Consider the following 16,315-nt stretch of genomic DNA (forward strand, 5'->3'; position numbering starts at 1 on the left):
GTTTTTAGATTTTCTTTTTTTTTCTCCTTTTTGATTATATGAATGTCGCTTATTATGTTTTGGTGGTATAGTTTCCTACATATCGCAGGCTCAAATTTAAGAGGATGGTTTTGTTGATGTAACATTAAGATTGAGTGAAAATTGTAGATAAATAAATCAATGTCAGAAATTTAATCGAAATTGGGAAATTAATTTCATTACTTCAAGTGATGTTGAACTTGGAGGGGGGACAGCCTGTCAAATATGAGCAAATTTATGGGGCCAAAATCCCGGAAGATTTATACTACTTTACTTTGATTGTATGGTACAACTGATTGCACCATAGACCTTTCCTAACAAAGTGTGCATTAGAAAATATTCAATGCCCTAAGCTATACTAAAATGTTGAACTGATTGCATGGTCATGTTGTTGGGACCGCTTTATCCCACCTTAATAAAAATTGTAGTAAATTAATAATTTCGTATTCAAAAGATACCTTCTATATCAGTTAAGTCCCTAAATCAGTTTATATATAAACCAATGAGCGATGCAACACCAAAATGCTAGTAGTCTTGCAATTATAACTGGCCATGCACGTAACTGCCTTAGAGAATCCCATTCCCGTGGGTTGTTCAAATATGGTGTCTTCACGGCTCAATATATATTTCTGTCTGATGAGCAGTTTCTGTTTTTTTTTCTTTTTTTCCCTATTCTTTTCTATAGAAGTTTACACTTTGTTATATTTATATACACACACACAAAAACCACAACACCCCCCCACCAAAAAAAAAGGCACGGGGCAAGGTGAGTAAATTTTGGGACTGTTGCTGGTTGCTTTTGGGCTTCGGTGGGGAACATTGGTCGGCTATGCATGGAAAATCACAGCGTACCGATAACAACAATAACAATAGTTCAGCTCACATGGACTCTTCCCATAATTATATTCTTTAACCCAAGTCCAATAATAATACTTTATTGACATGATAATTATGGAGAAATTTTTCAATTTAATTGACCGAGTAATTGAAGAATCACTCAATCACGAGCTGCGAGTACTAAGAAAAATTTAATGTAGCCATTTCTTATTGAACTTCACGGCCCTTGTATATTATAATTGATTGATCGATTAGCAGGTATAGTTGCTCATGATCGTAAGGTTATGATCAAAGACGGGTCACCCATAATCGGTCAAGGAGGGTTCACAGAGATAAATCCCTGCGGCTAGCAGGCCCAAATGAGATCCTAATACCGATCAGCCTTCTTAGTTTAAGTTAAAGGGACATGAACCCCGTGTGCTGTTAAGGGACTTCAATTAATGAGTTTGAAGACGGCCGTTCCAAATTTACGAATTAGGGTTTTCAAGTCATTCTCATGGGAGTTTGCAGGCATTCCATTTGCACTGCAGAAATGCTTTTGGTTTTAATCACGAAAGATTCATTGAAGGACCAGAATCTAGCTAGTAAATGCTGTCGAGTTTCAAGGTGGCCAAATATTCTAATTAATTAGGTCATGATCATAATACCAACTCTTGTGGTTCAGTTGCACGACTTGCCAAGTTGTGCTGTCCCTTGTTTCCTCAATAACATCATATAATAAACAAAACACAAGAAAGGAAAGAGGACAAAGAGAGGAACAGGTTGTGGTGTCCTTATAATTGCGTCGTGTGCTCCATTAAACTACGTACTAAAAACTTATTCATCCCACGTCTTAGAGAGATATCATTCGTTCATGGAAGCAATTCCATCGGGTTCGAATTTGTGTTCTTCATAGATCAATGAAAATATAATTATAGCTTGATTGAATGATCTTAGTTGGTGTATTCCCCCCCCCCCCCCCCCCCCCCCCCCCCCAAAAAAAAAAAAGATGTTATGGATTAGAGGAATAGATGTATTCAAAGTAAGAGATATCATGTAATTAGGACTTGTTGGAGCCATTGATCCCCGTCGATGAAGGTGGTGTTTAGGAAAGGCGAAGCTTGGGTATCGTTGAGTCTCTGAACATACGGAGCTCTTTGAGCCATATTTGCACCTGCTCCCGTGCAATTATACTCGGCGTAGAATATGTTCCTGCAATGATGAAATCGAAAGCTTAACTCAAACCAAAAGTTTCATCAAATTATCTGAATCTGAAGGTGGTCCCAGAATCAATATGTGTTAAGCAATGGTAAATAGATCAGAGAATTTTTCACGTACTGGTCTCTGGCCGGGTCATTGAAGTCATTCCAGCCCTCAGGGGCAATGATATCTGTCATGGACGTGAGGGCAAAAACGACCCGTGAAAAGGGTCGCCATGCTCGGCCAAGCCAGATCCGGCCTGTGCCTCCAATGGAGCTGTTCACAAAAGTGAAGCCCGTGTTCTCATCTTTCGAGACTCTACCGTGGGCCGTAACGGCTCCGTTAATTACCTTCTGCCCAGCTGGGACGGGATTGGCCATGGATATCAACTGGCAATTCTGCCACCAGAATGTACAAATTAGAACCGATTAACTTATGCATTTGGTCGGTTAAGGAAGGAAGGTGAATAATCTGGGGAATGGACGGGCAAAATACAAGAAGCAAACCCATAATCTAAGTATCCTTTCAAATGTTCAACTAGACTAAATAAGTGTATCGTTCATAGTTTAAAACATTCAACTTTTATATATTATCTCAAAACACTCTAGAGATGCGCATAATAATTTGAAATCGAACTACATTCAGTTTCTTGGCGGCAAGCTTACCTCGTACAATGAGCGAGCATCGCCAAAGATAAAATCAATGGAGCCCTGGATATAGCAGTCCTTGAAGTAATGACGGCCCCTATCGTCATGGAGAGTGTCCTGAGCTCCAAAGAAACCACACCCCAAGAAGGCCGCTTGGTCCCCTGCTATTCTTATGGCCACTGCTTGGGCCCCCACATCGCCCGGGCTCGGTATTGGAGCCACATTCTACAATTTTTGCAACACATCAGCATAAGGAATCAGTATCACAGTATGTTTTAACATCGATTGCCAGAATTCCTAGGAGTACTTTTAGTTTCCAGATGTCATGCATCATAAGTACGGATATCAGTTCGCATATCTCACCATGAAGCTTATGTTCTTTGCAACAAAGTTGTTCGCGAAAACTTGAACAGAGCCACTGTAGAATGTGCCATGAGCAGAATTTGCAGTATCATTCCATGCAACTGCAGTAGATGTGTACCCTTGTCCTTGAAATGTAATATTCGGTTTTGTCCTCGGAATAGTAACCTTTTCACTGCAAAAACCATGTCATGTCAGAAAGTTCTGAAAGAAGTAATGTACGATAAAATGCAATGCTGGCTTAATAAAATTCAAATATCTAGCCCTGGAGGATTATTTAGAAACCGATCGAACATATCATACAGGAAACAAATGAAATAAGTAACCAGCTTACTAGTAGATGCCACTGTTAATCCAAATCACAGTTCTCTTCTCGCTAAAATTCCCAACCGCGTCAACTGCTGCTTGGACTGTCGTGAAATTGCAACAACCATTTGGATCAACACAGAGGGTCAAGGTCATATTCGTCTCTGGTGGGGGAATGTTGGGAGGAAAATCATCGCAAATCGAAACCTTGTCACTTTCACGGGGTTCTCTGTGGTGTCTGTGGTGGCGACCAACAGGGAGCCAGTGGATGAAATCGAATAGAACCAGCGATCCGAAGGGAAAGGGAACGCTCGAGTCGAGAATACTAAAGAGGGAAGAGACGTTCGGGGTAGTGATATTTGCAGTTATAGCAGCTGCAAGAATGGCAACAGAGATGGTTAGATGTGTTCTTGTGAAAATCATATTCTTTTTTCGGGTTGTATCTGATTGGTGGGTGTAGAGTTGGTGAGAGATGTATAGAATTTATGAACAGGATAGGATGGATATGGATTGTGCACTTGAAGTGCAAGAATTGGTGGCATGTCTTGCAATTCACCCTCTTGGCATTTGTGAGTGAATATGCAGCGAGCTGTGGATCACAACTTCCTCAGAGTTTGATGCCTATATAATCGGAACAAACCATCAAGATCGATTACATTCTTGTCGTTCTCTCTCGATTTATTGACAAATATGCCCCAGTCAGATGCACTGCAAAAGGACGTGTTCGTAGAACATGCAGAATTCTAATGTAAGCAGACGTTATCCGTCAACTGCATTTCCATGAGTGCAGATAATGTTGTTTATGTCGAGAAAATAATGTTTTGAGTATAAATCTAGAAAAGACATTTTACCGAAACAAGCAAACTTGATAACTAAGTTATTAGGACTCTTAATCAATGAGGATTTCTTGCAGACAAAGGAATTGCATGAAGCTGCCAATAAACCGATAAGATTGCTCTTTATATTCAGCACAGAGTACAGAAGCAATTAGCAGTTTCGGCTGAGTTTACCGTGAAACAGCTCGGAAATACTACCTGAATCATGGAGATGGATCCTGTAATCCACATTGTCCCCATTAAACTCGCTTCCCATTCTTCCACTATCCATCACCCATTTGCCTCCATTACCCATCAATTGCCTGCTATCAGATGTCGAATCAGTTTCATGGTGGAAGCCCCAGGACACGGAGAAAAGAGGCACATCATGCCAAGCAAACGGAGAAGTGACAATCGAGAGCCGACAGTGCTAACGATTGAGTGCAATTTTCAATTTTGGGCGTGATTTATGATTTTAAGTTCCGATCAAGAAACGAAGGTGCCAGATAGAGATGGGCTACTCGATAAATTCCATACTTCAACAAGACATATTTTCATCAATTTCATCAAACGATTACACTACCGTTCATCGTGAAGCTCAAAGAAATCCCTACCAAAACAATCCAAGAGAAAGCTATAAACCCTAAGCTGTTGATCCTCCTAAGCCCTCTCTCCCCTGATTCTCCTGGCGAGCTGAATATCCTTGGGCATAATCGTGACCCTCTTGGCATGAATCGCGCACAGGTTCGTGTCCTCAAACAGCCCGACCAAGTAAGCCTCGGCGGCCTCCTGGAGCGCCGCCACGGCACTGCTCTGGAACCTAAGGTCGGTCTTGAAGTCCTGGGCGATCTCCCTCACCAGCCTCTGGAACGGGAGCTTCCGGATCAGAAGCTCCGTGCTCTTCTGGTACTTCCGGATCTCCCTCAGGGCCACGGTGCCGGGCCTGAAGCGATGGGGCTTCTTGACGCCGCCGGTGGCCGGGGCGGACTTCCGGGCGGCCTTGGTGGCGAGCTGCTTGCGCGGGGCCTTGCCTCCGGTGGACTTCCTGGCCGTTTGCTTAGTTCTGGCCATCTTCAGGGATTGCGAGAGAGGCAGGCAAGAGAAGGAGAGAGATTGCTTCTATGGAGAGAGTGATCTGAAATGATTTGACTGATGGAGTGACTGCGAGGGTTTCGATTAATATTGGGGAAGAAGATTGAAAATTTTGGAGGGAAAATTGGCGGATGAATTTGGGATTTTGGTGGTTTGACTGAGAACCGTTGATCTGATGGTTCCTTTGGACGGTTCAGATTTCGGCTGGGGGGTATGCACGCGGATCGTCGTCCTGGCAAGTCTCTGGATTCCCTAGTACTAGTAAGAGGGAAATTATTATTTTTTACTCCATTACTACATCTTCGAAAAATTATAAGGATAAATCTTTCTTTAATGTATCTTTCTTTAAACAACATCATCTATGGCATCCTAAGGATTTTTCTTCTTTTTTTTTGGTTAACTTTTATCCGATTTTAATTAAATTTTCACATTTTAAATTTCTCCTTTTTAAGTACTTTTAAATTCGATAAAAAAAAAAAGTAGAAAGTGATATGGTCGATCCATCTAGACAAACAATCCAATCATTATTGTTTATGCCCTCATGAATTTCTTTTCTTTTTTTTTAACTCTCATTTTTAACTTTTTACATTTTCAACCTCTTTGTTTAAATATTAAATTCGACCTGATCAAGATAACTAGTAATCCGATTGACCCGTCAACATAAACGATATGGTTATTATGATCGAATCAATTATTTTCAAGAAAAACATTTTCCCTGACGCAAGGTTTTTAGAATCGCGATTCTACCTAAAATCGGTTGAGGGTCGTAGAATCGTAAATCGTAGAATCGTATCGTGAATCGTAAGATTCTACCTGTAATTAAAAAAATAGCATATATATACATGTATCATACTTTTTTGAGCAAAAAAAAAAATCAATCCTTAATTCCTCATATTAAAAAAAGGATCAAAAACCAACAAACCAATAATAAATCATAAAAGCACAAAACATCGTTACAAATTATGAAAATTCAAAGCCCAAATCATAACTCAATCTCTCAAAATAAACGGTTAACAACATAAGTCATAACATAGAATGTCAAATCGTATAACAATGTACACGTGTTCAGCCACCTCGAACTACTTACTATATCACGTGGCAGACCTGATAAACGAACCAAAGGCAAAATAGATTAATGAGCGCTCATTTCGTATCAGAAGTGCAATAACCTCGTGAAATCTAGGAACATGAGAGATCGAGTCATGAGTTCGTCCACTACTTTTTGGAACTTAATTGTCATGTTTTTCTGCAGTTCATATACTTTGATTAAGTCTATACTTTGTTATCTCTTTAATACGACATCGTTTACTAATATGTAAACAGAAGCGTAGCTGAATTCAATTTCCTACTAAGCTTTGCCTAAACAATGATTTCAACTTATACGTGAAGATGTTGAGAAGAAATGTCCGGGTTCTAATTATATGACATGCAAGAACTCGAGCTCCTGTTCAAGAATTTGAATGCTGGATTCCAATCTCCTCAATTCTTCCTGTCCATCCTCTTTCTTGATGCTAATATTCTTTTTGAGTCTTGCTGCCGGTGAAGGATTGCAGTACAGTATCTACTTTCTTGAACTCGCTGATTTCTATGGCTGCTTCCTTGCAGCTCTCATTCGTGGAGGATGCAATTAGCTTCGATGCAAAGGAGCAGCAGATCACCATTGACCATGCTCTTGACCCTGATATGAAGGATAGTAAAGACTCAAACATTTTAGCGGACATCACTTCAACTGCCGTAACAAGAAGCGAGGGGAATATGTTCTTCTCGACCCGATCACTCAAATCTGCTGAGCTTCAAGCTCGTCGGAGTCGAAACAACCGAACAAGAGAACCCGGCACTAGCAGAACAAAAAGAATCCTAAGAAATTGTTGAAGCTCGGACCGTTGGAGAGTTGGAGGTCCGGTGGATTAGGGCACAGAAATGTTCGGACTCTTGGGAGAAAGGAGGAGCGTCAGAGAAGAAAGGGAAAGGAAGGGAGAGGAAAAAAAAAAGCTGTCGGGCTCAGGCTAATGGGCTGGGCTGAAGGCCTTCAGCCCACTCTGGCTTGGCCTTCTCCCAAGGGCCCGAATCAGGCCTGCCCTTCGCTCGAGTCTGGGCCGAATCCGGAATCGCAGAATCGGCCCGATTCCGCGATTCCGCGATTCACGGCCCGATTCAGATGCGATTCTACAGTTTCCGATTTAGCCCATTGTATCGGAATCGCATGACCCCCCTTGAATCGTAGAATCGTACGATTCTACGATTCGAATCATGATTTTAAGAACCATGCCCTGACGTTTATCTAGAGAAATCAGAAGAAATTTAATATATAAAAATACTATATATTCATATAAGGATATTTGTAACTCTCTTTTTTTCAAAATTTAGGTTGCCAATGGGAAATCTTCTCTCAGTGTTCCACTCTTGGAATTTATTCTTCACGGACCTATAAAAACTCCAAACACATTACCTTAGTGACAATTTTATACGTAATACAAATAGATTTTGTATTTCATATATATGTAGAATAAACATTAATATTCTTAATCTTATAAAATTAGTTACATCTCTAACTTATATATATGTATATATATGTATAATTCTCTCTTTCTCATGTAGAAACTATTTAATCACTATTTTAAAATTATGTATAAACTTTTATCATTCTATACTTAAGGTGGCGTTTGATACATTACCAAATAATATTATTGGTAATATGGATTCCCATTTATATAGATTATTACTAGGGGTGATCGGTTCCAGATACCCTCTATTTTTCATAATACCCGGACCCTACCTTGTAAGGAACATGTTCCAAGATTTTGGAACCGAACCCTACCCTATTGAATTATGGAACCGGAACTTACCCGGAACCTGTATTATACCACAGGTTCTGGATACCCTGTTGAAACCTGTAAATTTTTTTCTCATGTTAAATAAAATTGAAAATATCACATACATAATTAGTAATCACGCCGAATAGAATATCAACAAAATTTAGATTAATTCACAACAATGAAATAATAATATGTCTCATCAATCCATCGACAAAATTGAACATCCATAATACGATCTCACACAACAAAGTGTCTATGTTCTGATTCATTAGAGGAGATAGTAACTTTACTCTTTCTTTTTTTTTTTTAATAAATAATCGGTTCCGGGTACCCTGTAGGCAGGAACCGGAATCGATTTTCATAGGTTCCTAATTTTAATATCCAGAACCTAGCTTATTTTCAATACGAGTTACCCGGACCCTACCCGTTATGGTAGGTTTCAACCGGTTCCGGGTATACCCAGTACCCGTGCACATCCCTAATTACTACCAATTAAATTCATGGTAATGTAGATTACAAGTGTTTGGTACATTGCTTTCAGATTGCTAGTAATTTACATAACCTTGTTTGGTATTTGATGGTCATTTAAAAATTCAAATTTTATTCCTAAAATCCCCCAATTTGACATGTTAAAGGAAAAAAATTAAAAATTCAAATACTCACTCTCCCTTTTTTCTCAACCCCATCACATTGACCAGAGCCCAAGCTCCTCCTATGCCACCTCTTCCCAAGAGAAGCAGAGACCATAAAAAAATAAGGGAAAAATACATGTTATAGCACAACATTTTGTTTTTGTGTCAATTTTATCACAATCCTTTAAAATTATACTATATAGCACAACATTTAGGGTGTAGTATTAATTATAGCCTGACGTTGAAAATCAAACTTAAGGCTGATGTGTAGCATATATGGATGAATAGTAGATCTAAACTCTTGCTATATGCGAAATAACCCATATTTCAATCTGTTAGGTGTCCTTTTACCCACCCGACTCTTTCATCATCAATAGTCGAATCCCTTTCCTTCCTCTTCATATACGGAAATACTCTTTCTAAAAACTAACCACACTAACAATAGAGTGAAAAAAAATTATATATTGAACTTATCGCAGTTCATATAATGAACAATGGATGAAAAATTATTAGAAAAAAAGAGAAGCTCATACCTATAAAATGAAATGTAAACTTTAAATCGTTTTCTTTTATGGGACAAAAAAGGGAGAAGTGTGAAGAGAGAAACTAGCAAGTTCGTGGGTGAAGAGGGGAGAGAAATGGCAAAACGCTGAATTGAAAAGAAATTTAGGCTACAATGCTATGGGAGATGCGTGAAGAGGCGGAAATGTGATTCGAGCATTGATGATAAAAGAATTAGGTGAGTAAAAGGGCATTGAACATGAATATGAGTAATTTCGCATGTGGCAAGAGTTTAGGCCCAATTTTTACGAAAAGTTTGACGTCATGTCATAATTGATACTACACCATAAACAATGTTGTATATAGTATAATTTTAAAAAGTTATGATAAAATTTATATAAAAGAAAAATATTTTGTTATGATTGACATTACATCCTAAATGATGTGCTATATAGTATAATTTTTAAAAATTGTGGTAAAATTGACACGGAAGCAAAAGATTATGCTATGACATGTATTTTTCCCAGTCGCATCTCCTTTCTTTTTCTTTTTCTTTTTCCTTTTTTGCACTTTTCACTTTCTTTTTCTTTTTAAATCCATATTTTTCATATTTTAGAACCCATCTTGATTCGGACAATGTAACGCGTAATCCCGTCTACAACATCATTTAAACAATCTTTACTGTTGGGCAAATTATTCCGAGAAAAAGAATTATGTATTTATAATTTTTGCTAGAATAATCAAAACCCTTTTTTTCTTTTACATTTTACTTAAAAAAGACCCCATCTTTGTTTATGTTTTAGAATCCATCCTGATTCGGACAAGATAGCGCATAACATGATTCTCCCATTGATCTAAATGACTTGATTTTTACGGACCAATTGTTCATAGAAAAAAGTATTTTCTTTCCCCAATATTCATTAGAATATTCATTGCTAGAATAATCAGAATTAATTTTGTGTTTAAGACGTTAGATATACAAATTGGATATATGCTGTATCTATTTTTAATTTCAATTTTATATTGTAAATTGATCTCGTGTAAAAAGTAATCTTTCAAAATTAAAATTTTGAATTTTGGGATATCAATTCTCAACTTTTTTTTTTTTATAATCTCTATACCGATAGTCATATAACTTATATTTTCAAATTCAAATGTGAAATTGTAGGGGGTGAATTTATTAATGTTTCTAAAACTTAACTAAATAATCTCTATGCTTATAATGTGGGATTCGCATGCGTGGGATCTTGCCCACAGGTTGATTATTTGGGAGGTGGATTCGGAGGTCGTTTATGGCCTTCTGAATTCGGCTAATGTGTTTGCTCCACATATTTCTCATCTGGTTAGGGCTATCAAAAGAGCTCTTCAGAGAAGTTGGTCCTTGGAGAATCAGCACATTTAGACCCGTGTGCGGATTGAATGGCTCTATTGGCACTGCAACTATTGTTGGGTCTTTAGAGCATCCGCGGTGCAAGGGTCAATTAGGAGGCCAATTCCTCTTTTGTGGGCCCCACATGTGGCCAAGTAAGTAAAGTGACACTCAATGAAAAAATTGACACTCACTCTACGATGTAAATCCCATTTCGTGGAACTCATGTAGTTCCCAGTTGATTTTTTCTTTAAAAAAACGTGTACATATTTATTAAACTATTATTTTACTTACTTAATAAATAAGCATTTCAATTTTTTGTTTTTATTAAAATTGCAATTATTTAATATTTATTTATATTTTTCAATTTAAAAATATTAATTACGGATAAGATTCGATGATTAGCGATAGCATTACATAATTTATATAGTACATTAGAAAATACATTACATAGAGAATGATATTGCATATTAAAATACTATAATGGTACAAATCGATAATTCATTTATATGACGTATTTATAAAAAAAATTTTAAAAAATAATTAAATCAGTCAACGCTTACAATTTTTCTTTATAATTAATCATTAACGGCTGAAAGAGCCCACAACTCTTTCAGCCGATATATATAACTAAATTAGGCAAAAAGTGGGCAAGTGCCACGGGCTCAGGGCTCCCACAGAGGGAGTGCTATTTCGGGGCCGGGCCAATTGCCACGTGAACCTAACTGGCCCAGAAATTGGGCACCCTGCGGATGCTCTCATACCTCGCTTTTGTTTGGCGTAGTTTTCTTTTATCTTATGTTGTCTTTCTTTCTTATCTCGAGCTTTGGCTCCGTTGAGTTCACCGAAAAAAATGAAAATTGCAAAATAAAAGTAGACAAATGAACCAGAGACTCACGATCAAGTGAAGATTCCGATTCGACACTTGGGTTGGGTTTGAAAACATAGCTTTATCGTTATCTAACTATTAAAGATGAGATAGAGTTCATAAGAGGTTTGATCATATAAAAGGTAGTTACCCTCTAATTAAATTTACCAATTTTGTATTCTCTTTTCTTTTATCAAATTTTGTCAATTATTAACTTTTTTGGTAAATGTTGATTAATAACTTTGACATCTTATCTTAAAAAAAAAATTCGTACAACTTTGACTTTTTATTTTCCAAACAAAACTTCTTTAATCATACTTCTCAATTGATATATAAGATTTTCATAAGTATAGGGTGCTCACTATTAGCATTCCACAAGTAACCTAATTATTGAAAACTCCATATAAAATAGTGAGTGGAGCAATCCATTCGAACTTCATACCTCATTCACAGGACAATACTAATGAAATACATTGTAATAATTCAACTAGATAAAATTCAACAACACAAAGATAAATAAAAGTGTAAAAGTAACATTTGCTTGATATTATTATATAGACGACCTTATTCATATATTTAAACTTATAATATAATTGATTGAAATAGTATTTTTTTCGATCGTAATTTAAATAGTATTTTTCTAAAATTGAATTAGGAATACAATTCATATTTGTTGCTATCCCGCATCGAAGCGCGGGTCTCTTTTCCTAGTTCTTCAGTAATTGGTCCTCGGCCCGAATTCTCGATTCTTTGAAAGTTGTTGGATCAATACTTGCGAGTTTCGAACGGATCCTTTTTAGGTTTAATGGCATCAAGAAACAGCAAAAAAATGATGTCACTAACTCTATTTGAATGAAGAAAAATAAAAAGGTGGGAAAGGGGACTTCGTATAGAATTTTTTTGAGTTATATATATAAATTTCCTTCACCCCCTTTTCTTAAAATCCATTCTCCTCTAATCTAAAGAAAGTGTTCGGATATAAATATTGAGTCTATCATTTGTTTCATTTTTTCGCTTCTTAACAATGTCGCTTATTTTCGTGATTTTTCTGTGCATGTTAAAGCCGAAAGATCGGACAATATTGGCCAATCGATTCAACTTAGCGATGGCATCCGTATCAACTCTATAGACGCCGTAAAACAACTACTTATCTATGAAATGACGCATTCAATGACAAATTTAGAACGGTGACGATATGAGCAGTCACCTGTATATCGTTTTTGTGGCACCAACATAATCCTAAGAAAATGTACGGTGGGTCCATCTAGAAGCACTTCACAATTCAACCCGACTTGCCAAATTCAACCCCAACTTGCGAAAAGAGACGGCCAAAAAACGCTTTACGCCTCTGCTTCTAATTGGATGATTCAAGTAATTAATCCATTCCCCCCCTTGGAAGATTGCTTCGCCACTAAGATCCCTTTCACTTTCATTACATCACGCTTCTTTGCGTCTCATTCATCTCCTTCGGCCGCCTGTTTGATCGATTCAATTCATCGGCTTCACCGAGAAGCTCAGCTTTCCAAATCATTAAGAGAGAAATATTCAATATTCAAAACTACTATTGATAATGATTCCGAAAGAGAACTGCTCTGCTCCTATCTATTCATACTCTCTACTCCTGAATCGTCCCAAAAATGGAAAACTCACGTTCAGCAGAGCCGATGCTGCATCCTGATTCCATACAAGAGAGAAGGCAGTGCACCGCAATTCAAGAGAGACCAGGCAAACGCTAAATCTTTTTTCACACCAGGTATGCACATAAACAAGCGGCATTCAAAATTTCAAACCAAGAATCTTCTTATATAATGGAGAATTCCAATAGCAAGTTTATAAATCGCAAACTGGCACTAGCATAAGTCTCTCATGCAAAATATTAACAATAATGTTCAGATGGGGGAGCCTTGAATTGATGATGTCTTAATTGGAAGAGGGTAAAAAAAGGAAATGAAAAACATCCGATATCACTTCCAGCTACAAGATCCTACAGCACCAAGACAGACTAGACCTGCTTCTCAGCGAGAAATTAACCGACCATGAAATGGATGAGAAGCTATAGATACGCCAAGCTGAGAACGCCCTCCTTCTTCGACTCCCATACTTTTGATTCTTCGCCACGGCGATAGAGCTCGAGTTCATAGGACAGACACAAACAAAGCCAACTGAAGCGGAAAAAATAACTCACCATTGAATAATAAACTTGCTGAATTTAGAAGCACTTCCTGTGGACGATGGATGGACCAGACTCATCATATTCACCCTTGGAGATCCACATCTGATTTTTAAGAAAGATGAAAACCATAAGTTCCTCAGTATATAAGCCCAAAATGTCTGAGCTAGGAAAGCAAACTGAAGACAAGACATACCTGTTGGAAGGTGCTAAGGGATGCAAGAATGGACCCTCCAATCCAGACACTGTATTTTCTCTCTGGGGGAGCGACCACCTTGATCTTCATGCTGCTCGGGGCAAGAGCAGTGATTTCCTTGCTCATCCTGTCAGCAATACCAGGGAACATAGTGGAGCCTCCACTGAGCACAATGTTTCCATAGAGATCCTTTCTGATATCAACGTCACACTTCATGATGGAGTTGTAGGTAGTCTCGTGAATTCCTGCAGCTTCCATTCCAATCAGAGATGGCTGGAAGAGGACTTCTGGGCATCGGAACCTCTCAGCCCCGATGGTGATGACCTGTCCGTCAGGAAGCTCATAGTTCTTCTCAACAGATGAACTGCTCTTGGCAGTCTCCAGCTCCTGCTCATAGTCGAGGGCAACATAAGCAAGCTTTTCCTTCATGTCACGGACAATTTCCCGTTCGGCAGTAGTTGTGAACATGTACCCTCTCTCAGTGAGAATCTTCATCAAAGCATCAGTAAGATCACGGCCAGCAAGGTCGAGACGGAGGATAGCATGTGGAAGGGCATAACCCTCATAGATGGGCACAGTGTGACTCACACCATCACCAGAATCCAACACAATACCTAGAGAAATCAGCAGATTTAAGTCAGAAGCAGAAACAACTTCTGTCAACATAAAGAAAGATCAAGTTTGAAAATGCTACACGCACCAGTTGTACGACCGCTGGCATATAGAGAGAGAACAGCCTGAATGGCGACATACATGGCAGGGCAGTTAAAGGTCTCGAACATGATCTGGGTCATCTTTTCCCTGTTGGCCTTAGGGTTGAGAGGTGCCTCTGTCAGAAGCACAGGGTGCTCTTCAGGAGCAACACGGAGCTCATTGTAGAAGGTGTGATGCCAGATCTTCTCCATGTCGTCCCAGTTGCTTACAATACCATGTTCAATTGGGTACTTCAATGTGAGGATACCTCTCTTCGATTGGGCCTCGTCACCGACGTAGGCGTCCTTTTGTCCCATTCCGACCATGACACCGGTGTGCCTGGGACGACCAACAATACTCGGAAAGACTGCCCTGGGAGCATCATCACCAGCAAATCCCGCCTACACAATAAAATTATAAAGCCAAGCAGCATTTTAGAAGCCGAAAACTACCAATTCAGCTTTGAACTTTCAGTGAGCAAGAATCATTTTCTTACCTTCACCATTCCAGTTCCATTGTCACAGACAAGGGGCTGAATATCCTCTGCATCTGCCATTTTAAAAGATCTGCACAACAGATTGCACTGACATGAGAAAACTACTAATCAATAGACATGATACAATAGCTTTTAACAAGCCAAATTAAAGCATGTGCACCATAATCTAATGGATCGGCAACGGAGTCACCCGAAAAACATAATCTTTGATACGCATATGATGTTAAAGGTCCAATCAAGATGAAACAGCTCCAAATTGAGCTTCTTTTAAAAAAAAAAATATGGAAGATGTTTCACCATTCCAGTTCCATTGTCACAGACTATACCCAATTCTAATCTTTTCATTCCATCCAGAGGTCCTTCAAGGTTTATGTTTCATGAAACTTTCTTCTAAGTTCTAAATGGAGAGAACATTTTTTTCTCTCAATTTTGCAATCGATGGATGTAAATCAATTCTGAAATTCGATAATAGATCTAATAAATCAGAACGTTAATTTCATATCATACGCATCATATATAACACTTTTGGTACATAAGTGAAACTAAAATGGAAGACGACGGGTTTCCAAGTATAGATTTCGTAGTAATATGAATCCACTAACCTTTTGGAGCTCAGAAATTTGGAAATTGAAGATTTCTTCCAGAAAGAATAGCAATTTCAGATTGAAAAGATGTCACGGTATCTACAGATCGAAGATGTACAAGTTTTACTTTCCTTAGATGCCATTTCCATGCTCGAATAACCAGAAATGACGATTTCAATCACATTACGTCCGTCTTATCATGAAAATGCAAAAATCAAACCATCAAATGAAACCCATCGACTCGCAATCTAAACAAGCTTTCAGGAAGAATGAAAGCACGGAGGCATCAGATCGTTCAAGCGCAGCCATGAAAGATCTTACGAATCGGGAAGCGAGAGGAGAAGATGGATGGAGAGAGGTCAAGATCCGAGGTTACCTTGTTCACAGAGACGGAAATCGAAGGGGGATTGAGCTCGAAGAAGCAGCGAAACCAACCTCCGATGACGATGGCCCCCTGCTTCTGTCTCTCTGTCTGTCTGTCTGTCTGTCTCTCTCTCTCTCTCTCTCTATAGCAAAAGGAAAGCGCGGATTAAGGGGGTTTACATAGAGAGAGAGGGAGCTCAGCAGTGGTGGAGATCCTTGGGTGCTTTAATTTCATTTTGCCCCCTGATATTCACTTTTATTTCAATATAACCCTCGTACTTCATTCTCGTTGCTCAACTAACAATCTCCGTGGAAATTTTAGGTACAAACCTAACCATTGAGAGTGAGACCATAAATCAATGAGGAAGGAAGC

General features: G+C 38.5%; 3 protein-coding genes across 4 annotated transcripts; all 3 read right to left on the minus strand.

Moving 5' to 3' along the window:
- Positions 1-1,851: 1,851 nt before the first annotated feature.
- LOC116198543 (probable pectinesterase 8) lies at positions 1,852-4,530 on the minus strand. Its single transcript, XM_031528712.1, has 6 exons — positions 4,382-4,530; positions 3,376-3,721; positions 3,045-3,216; positions 2,700-2,906; positions 2,173-2,432; positions 1,852-2,046 (listed from the first exon to the last, which is right to left on the minus strand). Exons 1-6 carry the CDS (start codon positions 4,476-4,478, stop codon positions 1,887-1,889), a joined length of 1,242 nt encoding a protein of 413 aa, XP_031384572.1. The 5' UTR covers positions 4,479-4,530; the 3' UTR covers positions 1,852-1,886.
- Positions 4,531-4,683: 153 nt separating this feature from the next.
- On the minus strand, positions 4,684-5,336 carry LOC116198544 (histone H3.2). Its single transcript, XM_031528713.1, has one exon. It carries the CDS (start codon positions 5,231-5,233, stop codon positions 4,823-4,825), a length of 411 nt encoding a protein of 136 aa, XP_031384573.1. The 5' UTR covers positions 5,234-5,336; the 3' UTR covers positions 4,684-4,822.
- Positions 5,337-13,222: 7,886 nt separating this feature from the next.
- On the minus strand, positions 13,223-16,115 carry LOC116200207 (actin-7-like). 2 transcript variants are annotated; one of them, XM_031530993.1, is made up of 5 exons: positions 15,956-16,115; positions 14,996-15,065; positions 14,507-14,900; positions 13,807-14,420; positions 13,223-13,715 (listed from the first exon to the last, which is right to left on the minus strand). In XM_031530993.1, the coding sequence occupies exons 2-5, from the start codon at positions 15,053-15,055 to the stop codon at positions 13,650-13,652; spliced, it is 1,134 nt and encodes a 377-aa protein (XP_031386853.1). In that variant the 5' UTR covers positions 15,056-15,065; positions 15,956-16,115; the 3' UTR covers positions 13,223-13,649. The 2 variants fall into 2 exon arrangements, with proteins under 2 accessions (XP_031386853.1, XP_031386854.1); XM_031530994.1 differs by having other exon boundaries at positions 14,996-15,082; positions 15,956-16,093.
- Positions 16,116-16,315: the final 200 nt, after the last annotated feature.

This window comes from Punica granatum, chromosome 3 (assembly GCF_007655135.1).
Source record: "Punica granatum isolate Tunisia-2019 chromosome 3, ASM765513v2, whole genome shotgun sequence".
In the NCBI taxonomy this organism is placed as follows: domain Eukaryota; kingdom Viridiplantae; phylum Streptophyta; class Magnoliopsida; order Myrtales; family Lythraceae; genus Punica; species Punica granatum.